General features: G+C 34.4%; 1 protein-coding gene across 1 annotated transcript; it reads left to right on the top strand.

The window, feature by feature from the left end:
• Window positions 1–9,575: 9,575 nt before the first annotated feature.
• LOC131943180 (dermatopontin-like) lies at window positions 9,576–11,694 on the top strand. Its single transcript, XM_059303191.1, has 2 exons — window positions 9,576–9,825; window positions 11,169–11,694. The coding sequence occupies exons 1-2, from the start codon at window positions 9,612–9,614 to the stop codon at window positions 11,459–11,461; spliced, it is 507 nt and encodes a 168-aa protein (XP_059159174.1). The 5' UTR covers window positions 9,576–9,611; the 3' UTR covers window positions 11,462–11,694.
• Window positions 11,695–13,029: the final 1,335 nt, after the last annotated feature.

The raw sequence follows: 13,029 nt of genomic DNA, 5'->3' as shown, positions 1-13,029 counted from the left end.
ATAACACTGCTGTAGGTACTAAATGCCAGTATAATGCCACTAATGTGGTTATTCAATAGCACTGCAAAGGGTATGTGTGTCAGCACTCAACCTTACTGTATTTATTACGAGGTGTAGGTCTATGCTCAATGTAATTATTGTCAAGGTCACTGTGAAGACCTTTATTTGGTGGTATCCAGGATAGTGGTCCACCACCTCACTTCCTGTTGTCTATTTTGTTTTTTATGTTCTCCTAATATTATACAACACTATTTCAAAGCTAAATGCGTTATATTGTACCCAGCAACATGATCACATTATTCAAGCATCACTCTCTCTCCATATGCTAATATCAATGAAACAGGTGAACTCTACTTCACCTACCACATGGTCCGTAACGTTCTAAAGTGCAGTTTTATATATAGGCGAAGACCATATTGTAAATACTTTACTTATTTATAATCATACTTGAATGAATGACAGCTTGGCGATGCATCGTATTTCGTTATACCTGCTTGGCACCCAAGTTCCATTTTATGTCTAAATGCCGGATGTCGCGAAAACGCGACAAACCGTAATTAGCAGATAACTTCCAAAATTATTCTCATATGTGATTTATATTGTTTATATACATAAAAGAATGAATAATAAAGCTATTAGTATTTTTTGTAGCAGAAGCGGATCACCTATTTAGTAATAATAATCAATGTAAGTAGGCTGAATTCACGAAGTCAAAAAAATTACGATGCGCGTGAGTCAAGAGAGTGTGACGTCATAAATTTCGACTTGACAACGTTACCGCTGGTACCAATACAACCGTCTGGATGTACCCAATACACAACGACCGACAGCAGTAGGATAAATGTACATATGCGCAAACGCTATGCGCTAAATCGGTATGTCGCGAAAACGCGACTGTCGGCGTTAAGGGGATAATATATATATATATATATATATATATATATATATATATATATAATATATATATATATATATATATATATATATATATATATATATATATATATATATATATATATATATATAGGGGGGCAAATTGCTCGGTTTGTGTCTAACACCATTTTCGATCGTTTTGTTTTTTAGTCAATCCTAATGTTAATTTTGAATCTAGCTCTATTTACAACAAAAAAAAAAGAGTTTTGCTTTACAGTCAATATTAAGTTATGTTCGCTTACCATACACGAATTTGCACTAGCATGCACTAGGAACTTATTTCTAAATTCTATCTATAATTAATAAAACAAAAATAAAGTGAGAAATTTTGTTTGGAATTATGGCCTAAATTGAAAAGACACAAAACGAATATTTTACCGGCCCTTTTCAAAAAAATTATCAAACTCTTTGTGATTCAGCAACATCAAGTTAAACAAATATTGATTGCCGAAGCTTAGTGGACCAGCTTAGTCCGCGATCTATATGGACCGCACGCCGCTAACCCACATGTGTACATCCTTACATATGTGAAATAAACCTAGTTCTACCTTGTTGAAACATTGAGGACTTCCAGGAAAGACTAATCTCAGATCCATCGTCCACCCATCGGAATGTGCCAAGTTTCTCCATACAGTCCAGTCCACACCATACCTTTTCCTGACTCGTGTTTCCGATGTGTAGAAAAATTTCCAGTTTTTCCGGATTTCTCGGAGTAAACAGGCTAGCGTTCTTTTCTAGTTCGGCGAAACAAAAGATGAAATAATTCTTACATAAATTTAAAAAAAAAAGTTAGGTTCCCTTTTCTAACAAGGCGATCTAAGTGGCAAGTGAAGTACAGTTCACCTGTTTCTGTGACCTCTTCATATGAAGAGATAAGGTGGTCAGCACTGTACCACGCTGTCTTCATATAAATTATCATTTCCGGTTCGTGTCGAAGACATATGGGGCAGATGATGTAGAGTTCACCTGCTTAGGTGGTCAGCACTAAACCCAGCCGCCTTTATTACTCTAGGTACCTTTCAGAGCTGGGTGAACTCATTGATTTTTACTGACTTGAGCATGGATTCGAACTCTAGACTCGGAATGTCTAGCTAGCTCTCTACCGCTATGCCAAGCCCTCCCATCATCACATGCACTCCGTTAATATTTTTATAGATTAAAAAAGATGTCTATATCTCATCAATTAAAAAATATGTCTTTATCTCATCAATTAAAAAAGATGTCTATATCTTATCAATTAAAAAAGATGTCTTTATCTCATGAATTAAAAAAAGATTATATCTCATCAATTAAAAAAGATGTCTATATCTAATCAATTAAAAAAGATGTCTATATCTCATCAATTAAAAAAGATGTCTATATCTCATCAATTAAAAAAGATGTCTATATCTCATCAATTAAAAAAGATGTCTACATCTCATCAATGAAAAAAGATGTCTATATCTCATCAATTAAAAAAGATGTCTATATCTCATCAATTAAAAAGATGTCTATATCTCATCAATTAAAAAAGATGTCTATATCTCATCAATAAAAAAAGATGTCTATATCTTATCAATTAAAAAAGATGTCTTTATCTCATGAATTAAAAAATATGTCTATATCTCATGAATTAAAAAAGATGTCTATATCTCATCAATTAAAAAAGATGTCTATATCTCATCAATTAAAAACGAAGTCTATATCTCATCAATTAAAAAAAGATGTCTTTATCTCATGAATTAAAAATGATATCTATATCTCATCAATTAAAAAGGATGTCTATATCTCATCAATTAAAAAAGATGTCTACATCTCATCAATTAAAAAAGATGTCTATATCTCATCAATGAAAAAAGATGTCTATATCTCATCAATTAAAAAAGATGTCTATATCTCATCAATTAAAATAAAAGATGTCTATATCTCATCAATTGAAAAAGATGTCTATATCTCATGAATTGAAAAAGATGTCTATATCTCATCAATTAAAAAAGATGTCTTTATCTCATGAATTAAAAAATATGTCTATATCTCATGAATTAAAAAATATGTCTATATCTCATCAATTAAAAATGATGTCTATATCTCATCAATTAAAAACGAAGTCTATATCTCATCAATTAAAAAAAGATGTCTTTATCTCATGAATTAAAAATGATATCTATATCTCATCAATTAAAAAGGATGTCTATATCTCATCAATTAAAAAAGATGTCTACATCTCATCAATTAAAAAAGATGTCTATATCTCATCAATGAAAAAAGATGTCTATATCTCATCAATTAAAAAAGATGTCTACATCTCATCAATTAAAAAAGATGTCTATATCTCATCAATTAAAAAAGATGTCTATATCTCATCAATTAAAAAAGATGTCTATATCTCATCAATTAAAAAAGATGTCTATATCTCATCAATAAAAAAAGATGTCTATATCTCATCAATTAAAAACGATGTCTATATCTCATCAATTAAAAACGAAGTCTATATCTCATCAATTAAAAAAAGATGTCTTTATCTCATGAATTAAAAATGAGATCTATATCTCATCAATTAAAAAGGATGTCTATATCTCATCAATTAAAAAAGATGTCTACATCTCATCAATTAAAAAAGATGTCTATATCTCATGAATTAAAAAAGATGTCTACATCTCATCAATTAAAAAAGATGTCTATATCTCATCAATTAAAAAAGATGTCTATATCTCATCAATTAAAAAAGATGTCTATATCTCATCAATTAAAAACGATGTCTATATCTCATCAATTAAAAACGATGTCTATATCTCATCAATTAAAAAAGATGTCTATATCTCATCAATTAAAAAAGATGTCTATATCTTATCAATTAAAAAAAAAGTATTTTACGTTTACAAAAGTCCCGAGCCTCCGTGTAATTTTTCCTGTCGGTCGAGATGTAAACACAGACAGCGACGTCACCACTGGTCATGATCTGGAACCCATCTGTAAGATTGCATGGACGACGGATGGAATAAAATTGTCCACTTCCTGGTTGGGGAGTGACGTTCGTGATCGCAAACAGTAGCCAGGAACCTGAAAACACTTACATGTTACTTTATCGTGGCAAAAGTAGGAGTTGCATCACAGCAATGAAACTATTTATTATATGCTTATTATTAATCGAATGTTTGTCAAAAGTTTTTCATTTTTTTATTTGTTTATGTGATTACAGTATTTCAAAAAAAAAAAAACCTATAGTTTACACATCTTAACCGCTAGTATCCGACTTGACAGTTTCTAATTTTCTTTTAAACGTGTGTACATTGCACCCAAACACAATACATTGAACACATGTGCTAACTCACATATCTACAGCCACAAATGAAGGCTTTATTTGAATAAACATTTAATGAGTAAGTATTTAAAATTTATGTTTAGACTTACTTTTTAAATTTAACAAAAGTGTAGTGTACTTTTTTTTTTAAAGGCAATTTTATAATAATTGTAAACGTTTCTGTTTTAAGAAAAAGCAAATGTAATTTTTAAGTTGTGATACCCTTGAAAATTAACTAAAATTAAATCTTTTTTTTTTTGCAAATTACCGTTTTACAACAGAAAATTTTACTCTTTGTAGGAAATGTATTTAATGAAAAATCAAAAACATATTTTAGTTTTTTTAATAGGCTTATTGTTATTTTTTAACTTTCCATTCTAACTTAAAGCACAGGCACTAGATAATATAAGTAACGTGTAATATATACAACTCAGAACACATCACGAAGACCCACCTAAGCTACAGTTTCTAGACGTTTTGTCGTAATAAAAACTAGCACAGCTGTTTGTTGAGACACATCTTATCGCACACTGCAACTGTGTATCAGTCTTGTTCTGTAGCCCAGAAGAATTGATTGAAAGCCATGGGCCTAGTTTGATCTGCTTAAATTGTGTCGCCCGTGTGACAGTGGTAGTCGATCTTACTGAAACTAAGAGACCCAAAGTGTAAACATAGTAACAAAATTATGTTACATGAAAATTTGGTGGTGATGAATACAGACGTTAATTTCATTATGCTCCAAATGTTCTGTCTTCTTTGTTCGTATAAGAATTTTCTCTTTTTCATTTATCAAAATATTTGATCCGTGTAGTAACGTATCCTGATATAGTTATTCTTTAAAAAAATGTATACACACACACACACACACATACACACACACACACACATATATATATATATATATATATATATATATATATATATATATATATATATATATATATATATATATATATATATATATATATATATATATATATATGATTATAACAACGATAACTATGCAAGAATTTTTAAATATTGACTTTTAAAATTTACCTGTCAGTAGAAAAATGAATATACAATAATGCAACAACATTCTCTGAAATTTTAAATCCCTTATCTAGGCGAATGACACAATAGGGACACAATAAAATACAATGTGTGTTAAAGAAATTGTCTGCCCAAAATAATGATTTTCGGTCCAGGAAGAGTTGTCTGTTTACTATAATTTTAAGTTTCAGACTTAAGTTATGATAACATTCTCAGAAATCGATTCACGTGAGTAATGTCTCCGAGACAGAAGGAATCAGAGGCGTAGCCATGGAGGGAACAGAGATAAAGTTTCAGGAGTGTGGTGCTTTTTAAAATTTATTTAACCAAATATCTAAAGCAGGCTTCAATTGCTGGTAAAAGAGAAAAGAAAATCTCGCCTATCAAGATGTAATTGCTGCTTTTAATGGACATATTTACCATGGCCAGTTACAAATTACATATAATTTCCAGATGTTTAATCATATGTTTAGTTTATATCATTCGTACTGAAACATATATATATATATATATATATATATATATATATATATGTTTCGGCCTATATGTATATATATATATATATATATATATATATATATATATATATATATATATATATATATATATATGTATATGTATATATACATATTTATATAAATGAATAGATGTAGCTTTGTGATAATCTCAACGGTTACTTCATCCCTTAAACCTAGCAACACCCCTGCCATAGTATCAACTAGTCACCTTGTCATCTTGCTGAACAACAAAGAGAAATACTTTTGAGTAAATTATACATAGACGAGTTTTCACGCCAACCGATACAGACATGTGATAAGTAACATCAAATATTGAAGTGTTCTCGCGTTTGATGCTTGGCTTATTATCTCCCATGTTGAACCGGTACAACGTTATATGATCGACGCATACAGTAAAGTTAAAATCACATTTTCCCCGCCAGTCATTTGTGTGATTTCACAAGTAGTCCTTTGTTACTCTCATGCAAAACAAAATAAAAATAAACCAACCATGAAAAACAGCTCATCGTTGTCAGATAGCTAATGAAGCAATTGCTAGTATTTAATCTTATTATGTCCCATTTTATTATTATATTAAGTAATTTTAACACAAATAATGATTAAGCTATTGACGACTTATTAGACTAACATATATTCAACTGAGATTACTGCATCCACAAAGTTTGAATACATTCTAAACGAAAACTTGCGGGCATAAGGATTTTACAAATTTGAGTTGAAAAACATAAGTACATAGTGGCATGCGATAAACCCCTTCAGTCGAGTGCTGTCTACAGACACACCAAACCCCCACAGTCGAGTGCTGTCTACAGACACACCAAACCCCCACAGTCGAGTGCTGTATACACTCACACCAAACCCCTCCAGTCGAGTGCTGCATACACTCACACCAAACCCCCACAGTCGAGTGCTGTATACACTCACACCAAACCCCCACAGTCGAGTGCTGTATACACTCACACCAAACCCCCACAGTCGAGTGCTGTATACACTCACACCAAACCCCTCCAGTCGAGTGCTGTCTACAGACACACCAAACCCCCACAGTCGAGTGCTGTATACACTCACACCAAACCCCTCCAGTCGAGTGCTGTATACACTCACACCAAACCCCTCCAGTCGAGTGCTGTCTACAGACACACCAAACCCCCACAGTCGAGTGCTGTATACACTCACACCAAACCCCCACAGTCGAGTGCTGTATACACTCACACCAAACCCCTCCAGTCGAGTGCTGTCTACAGACACACCAAACCCCCACAGTCGAGTGCTGTATACACTCACACCAAACCCCTCCAGTCGAGTGCTGTCTACAGACACACCAAACCCCTTCAGTCGAGTGCTGTCTACAGACACACCAAACCCCTTCAGTCGAGTGCTGTCTACAGACACACCAAACCCCTTCAGTCGAGTGCTGTCTACAGACACACCAAACCCCTTCAGTCGAGTGCTGTCTACAGACACACCAAACCCCCACAGTCGAGTGCTGTCTACAGACACACCAAACCCCTTCAGTCGAGTGGTGTCTCCAGACACACCAAACCCCTTCAGTCGAATGCTGTCTACAGACACACCAAACCCCCACAGTCGAGTGCTGTCTACAGACACACCAAACCCCTTCAGTCGAATGCTGTCTAAAGACAAAAGAGTACCACTGGTAGTAACCAACGTCAGTGCTAAATAAAACAAACGCCATCCATCTGTGTTATCTGAATATCTGACGTTTTCTTTGTACTTCCAATGCTAATTACAGGTCTTATAATTCTTCTTCATCTTGTTTTGCTAGGCTCCCCAGGGAGCATTAGCCTTAACCCACAGTTTGCCCGCCATCTTGATTTGCTGATATCCACTTAACTCCGGGCAATGCCTTTGGTCGTCTGTTAAATATTTGATCAGAGAGAAAAATTTCTGAAGCAACAAAGTGCAGTGTCACAGAAATCATAAATCTATGACTTCACGTTAACTGATTACAATATGCTTTGTCAGCAAGGGGGAAACTTTAGTTTGAGTTTTCTATATGTTTTTGTATTAAATCAGTCATTTGTTAATATGTGCGTATGTGTCTATGTGTATAAGGGCATGAGTATGTGTTATTGTGTGTTGACGAGTGTACTTTATGCCCGCGTGTGGTTGTGTGATTTTGATCCGGCAATACATTCACTAAAAAAAATGCCGAATAAACACAGGCACAAAGCCCTCATTTCTTGAGCCAGAAACAGCACAATAGGATGTACCTTACTTTTTTCGTTGAACCAAGTTACATGTCCACTTGTGACCTTTTTTTTTCACCCCGCCCTGTGGAAAGTACGTCACAAGTTTACAACACTTACCTACTAAATCTTTGTGACCTAGTTAAAATTATCTATTTTTTTGTTTGGTCAACACCAGTGGTTCTTAACCTGGGTTCGGTCGTACCCCAGGGGTTATGTAGGGCGATCTCGGTGGTTCGGTTGAGGTCCAGACACACCATAGACTTGTATCATCAGATTTTTACAGTGCGAACGATAGAACTATTAAGAAGGGTTCGGTGAATGCGTGCATGAAACTGATGGAATTAGGTACCCCAGGTAACGGTTAATAACCACTGGTCTACATTGTAGTTACAGAAAAAAAAGCTAATTATTTCACGGTATTATGAGTTTACTGAAAAAAAACATTACACATATATTACAATACAATTATTCACATAAGTATCTTCCTTATGAAAATAGTAAATTTCATCGCAAGGTCAGGTGTATTTATGTCAGGGGCGTAGCGAGGGCGGGGGGGGGGGGGGCGGGGCGGGGGTGTGGACCGCACAGGGTGACACCATTTAGGGGGGTGGCACCAAGGCAAAATATAGCAAAATATATAGAGAAAAACTTGAGGGGGGGGGGGGTGTAAATTGAAAATTGCAAAGTTTGTCTCCAGGAAGGGTCGCTACGCCTCTGGGGGTGACACCATTAAGTGCCGCAACGGGTTACACCCGACCTCACTACGCCACTGATTTATGTCTATGTAAACTGGTTTAGAAAAGTATAAAAATGAGCAACAATGTGTGTATATTGTATTATTTAAGTTATTTTTACCGATCTTTAACTTAATGTTTAGTTCGACACGAAACAATGTCAACTACTTTTAGGGCTACAATGTCAAATTTGGACTTCGCAGCTGAGGATTGAGCACAGTAAAATAAGCGGTCAAAAGAAACGGAGTTGCACAACTTATTTTAGTCTAGTTCTTATGCCATTTTGTTTTCTCTATTTAATTACATTATATACAATAATGATGTTCATGTCTTTGAAGCTGTGTAAAATACCAAATAAATTATTATTTCTATTTTAATTAAATGTTTTAAAAAAGTCTAGTTAGGGTTTTAACGTTAATTTTGTGAAATCCAGAACCTTATGAAAAACCTTGTAGTATACAAATTCTACTCATTTCTTTCTGAAAACAACACTGTAAACATATTCAACATGTTAAATTGTTTTACATGAGTGTGAATCAAATAGAGGTTTAAAAAACATGTTTTGTAGTCACAATTTACATGACATGTACTTGACAGAATGATGATGTAGTGCGTAATTGGGTGGCGATGGCGTGGGATATGACGTACGTGTCACCTTAATGTCCTAGTGTTATTCCAATGTATGGGCGAATGTCAACACCATATCGTGGCGAAAACAAAACATACAGGTAGATTCCTAAAATTAGTTCGCTTCGTTTAGTAACCGAGTTTATAAAATAAATATACACTTGTAAATCCGGTTCGGGGGTTTTTGTATATAAGCTACCTTCACCGCACTTGTGTGTAGAACTGGAGGTTAATTAACTTGACAACATTAGCATTAATAACCATAGATACCAGCATGCATATCTTCACCTTCCTGGCACTCGCTGTTGCCATGGCAACTAGGTCCATGGGCGGCTATGTCAATGAATGGGACCAGCCGTTTGACTTCAAGTGTCCCCTGGGTCAGGCCATCAGCTACGTCTCCAGCGTCCACAACAACCACTACGAGGACAGGCGGTGGGAGTTCCATTGCCGGTCCGTGGGGTCAACCGGTGCATGTGAGGACAGTGGTGAGTCATTTTATTTATGATTCAGATGGTAGATATAATAGTGGGTCATTTTCATTCATGCTTCAGATGGTAGATATAATAGTGAGTCATTTCATTCATGCATCAGATGGTAGATATGATAGTGGGTCACTTCATTCATGATTCAGATAGTAGATATAATAGTGGATCATTTCATTCATGCTTCAGATGGTAGATATAATAGTGGGTCATTTCATTCATGCTTCAGATGGTAGATATAATAGTGGGTCATTTCATTCATGCTTCAGATGGTAAATATGATAGTGGGTCACTTCATTCATGATTCAGATAGTAGATATAATAGTGGATCATTTCATTCATGCTTCAGATGGTAGATATAATAGTGGGTCATTTCATTCATGCATCAGATGGTAGATATAATAGTGGGTCATTTCATTCATGCTTCAGATGGTAAATATGATAGTGGGTCACTTCATTCATGATTCAGATAGTAGATATAATAGTGGATCATTTCATTCATGCTTCAGATGGTAGATATAATAGTGGGTCATTTCATTCATGCTTCAGATGGTAGATATGATAGTGGGTCACTTCATTCATGCTTCAGATGGTAGATATAATAGTGGGTCATTTCATTCATGCTTCAGATGGTAGATATAATAGTGGATCACTTCATTCATGCTTCAGATGGTAGACAGGGTAATAAGTCATTTCATTCATGCTTCAGATGGTAGACAGGGTAGTAAGTCATTCCATTCATGCTTCAGATCGTAGACATGGTAGTGAGTCATTTCATTCATTAGACATGGTAGTGGGTCATTTCATTTATTAGACATGGTAGTGGGTCATTTCATTCATTAGACATGGTAGTGGGTCATTTCATTCATTAGACATGGTGGTGAGTCATTTCATTCATTAGACATGGTAGTGGGTCATTTCATTCATTAGACATGGTGGTGAGTCATTTCATTCATTAGACATGGTGGTGAGTCATTTCATTCATTAGACATGGTAGTGGGTCATTTCATTCATTAGACATGGTAGTGGGTTTTTTCATTCATTAGACATGGTAGTGGGTCATTTCATTCATTAGACATGGTAGTGAGTCATTTCATTCATTAGACATGGTGACTGTCGACCGACCTGTTAGTTATTTAATAATGAGATACCAGAAATAAATGACTCGTAAACCCTTAAATCAATACATTCTTTAATTTTTATCCTGTTATGTTTTAAAATTTATATTTAAATTTTCTAATTATTAATTTATTTTTTATCATTACTTATTTTTCTTTTAACGAGAAGATGGGGTTTTATTCACACATACTCATACATTTACACGAGTCACATATATATTTGAACAGGTTATGTAAACGAGTTTGACCAACAACTCACGTACGTCTGTCCACTTAACAAGGCCATCACCGGGGTCGCCAGTTACCATGACAACCACTACGAAGACCGCCGGTTCCGATTCCAGTGCTGTAGCGTCAACGACAGAAACTTGACCGGATGTTACATCACGGGTGACGTCAACACGTGGGACGGGAAGCTCACACTTTTCGTCCCCGACGGTAAGGTGGTCAACGGTGCCTTCAGCACCCACAATAATTACTACGAGGACCGTCTGTGGAGATTCAACATTTGCAACATTTAAAACAGCAAATAATGATCCAACATTTGCAACATATGAATCAGCCTATATGAGATTCAACATTTGCAGCATTTAAAAAGCCTATGATGATCCAACATTTGCAACATTGAAACTTCATTTATACTTTGAATTATGTATTCTTTATCTGCCGTTCATCTTCTATTATTAACTATATGTATTTGTTGTTAGTTAAAACTTTTTTTGTCATCGTGATTTTTATAATATTTCAAACTAAGAAATGCATATATATATATTTATATATATATATATATATATATTTATATATATATATATATATATATATATATATATATATATATATATATATATATATATATATATATATATATATATATATATCAATGACACATTTGTATTGTATTATTTCCGGCTATTGTAAAAGGCGTATGCGTTAGAAATTTGACTATCCTGGCAATGAGTCATACCCACTTTATTCATATTTTAGTCACACTATGGGGTCGGCGTGGTCGAGTAGGTAGAGCCCATGGTGCTAAGCCAAAAAGTCTCGAGTCGAACCCACGGGCAGATGAGGCTCGTTAGCTGGGGACAGCCACCATTCTAGGGGAGACAACTCCAAAATCAAACAACTGCTGCCTTGTAGTTTGTCCTTGGTTGGACAAAGGCTATGGAAGCAAATCCAAAAAGAAAAGCAGGCTGAAATCGGAGTCAATGGCCTCAATGGCGCATAACCAGTTAATGTAAAGGTATCCAATAGATACTCAAGTCAACCACGCTTTTCTTTATAGTTATTTAAATAATTTATTTTCTCCTTTTTAGTGCATTATTACATAAAAGCTTGTTATTAAAACGTTTTTTATAAAAATATTTTTTATTACAAGCTTTTATTTAACTCACTTCCTCGTCATTCAGTCGTTAGTCGTCAGTTTGTCTAGATGGAAACGCCCCAGCGAATTTTCGGACACTTATAACTGACAGATATTGTTCAACATTGGCACTTGGGTCAAGACATGAAAACAATGCAACATGACATCAAAGTTGCCTTAATTGGATGCCTGATTAATTTTTGTATGAATGAATTATTTTTTTTCTAAATCAGTACGCTGTCTCATCAAACTATACCGCACTATTAGACACGCGTCATCACGTTCATTAGGTACGCAATGGTTTTTAGACATGCAACTCTCTATTGTAAATTTAAAACATTGAAAGTACAGAATTTGTTTTTATAAAACACATTTTAATAACAAGCTTTTATGTAATAATGCACACAAAAAATAGAAAATTAATTATGCACTAATATTTAAATAACTATAAAGAAAAGTGTGGGTGGTCTTCCTGAAAAGGAGTAAAGATATCCAATAAATATTACTTTTTCGTATATAGAGTATAGAGAAAGTATTGCAATTGTGCACAAAAATCACATGACATTTTGACAGTTTTCACCTTTTGACACCTCAGTCCTGCATCACGTCCGGAGTAGAGAGGACTTATTTTAATCGGGCAAAAATTATAAATCCAGATTTATCAAAATACCGTTTCATGTAGATACATGAAATTTCACACATAAGTAAAATATCTAATTCTCTGCC

Source organism: Physella acuta, unplaced genomic scaffold (assembly GCF_028476545.2).
Source record: "Physella acuta isolate Inbredline_101_S28 unplaced genomic scaffold, ASM2847654v3 ptg000445l, whole genome shotgun sequence".
Taxonomy (NCBI): domain Eukaryota; kingdom Metazoa; phylum Mollusca; class Gastropoda; family Physidae; genus Physella; species Physella acuta.
The sequence above is the reverse complement of the archived record's forward strand: the minus strand, read 5'-3'. Positions and strand labels throughout refer to the sequence as shown.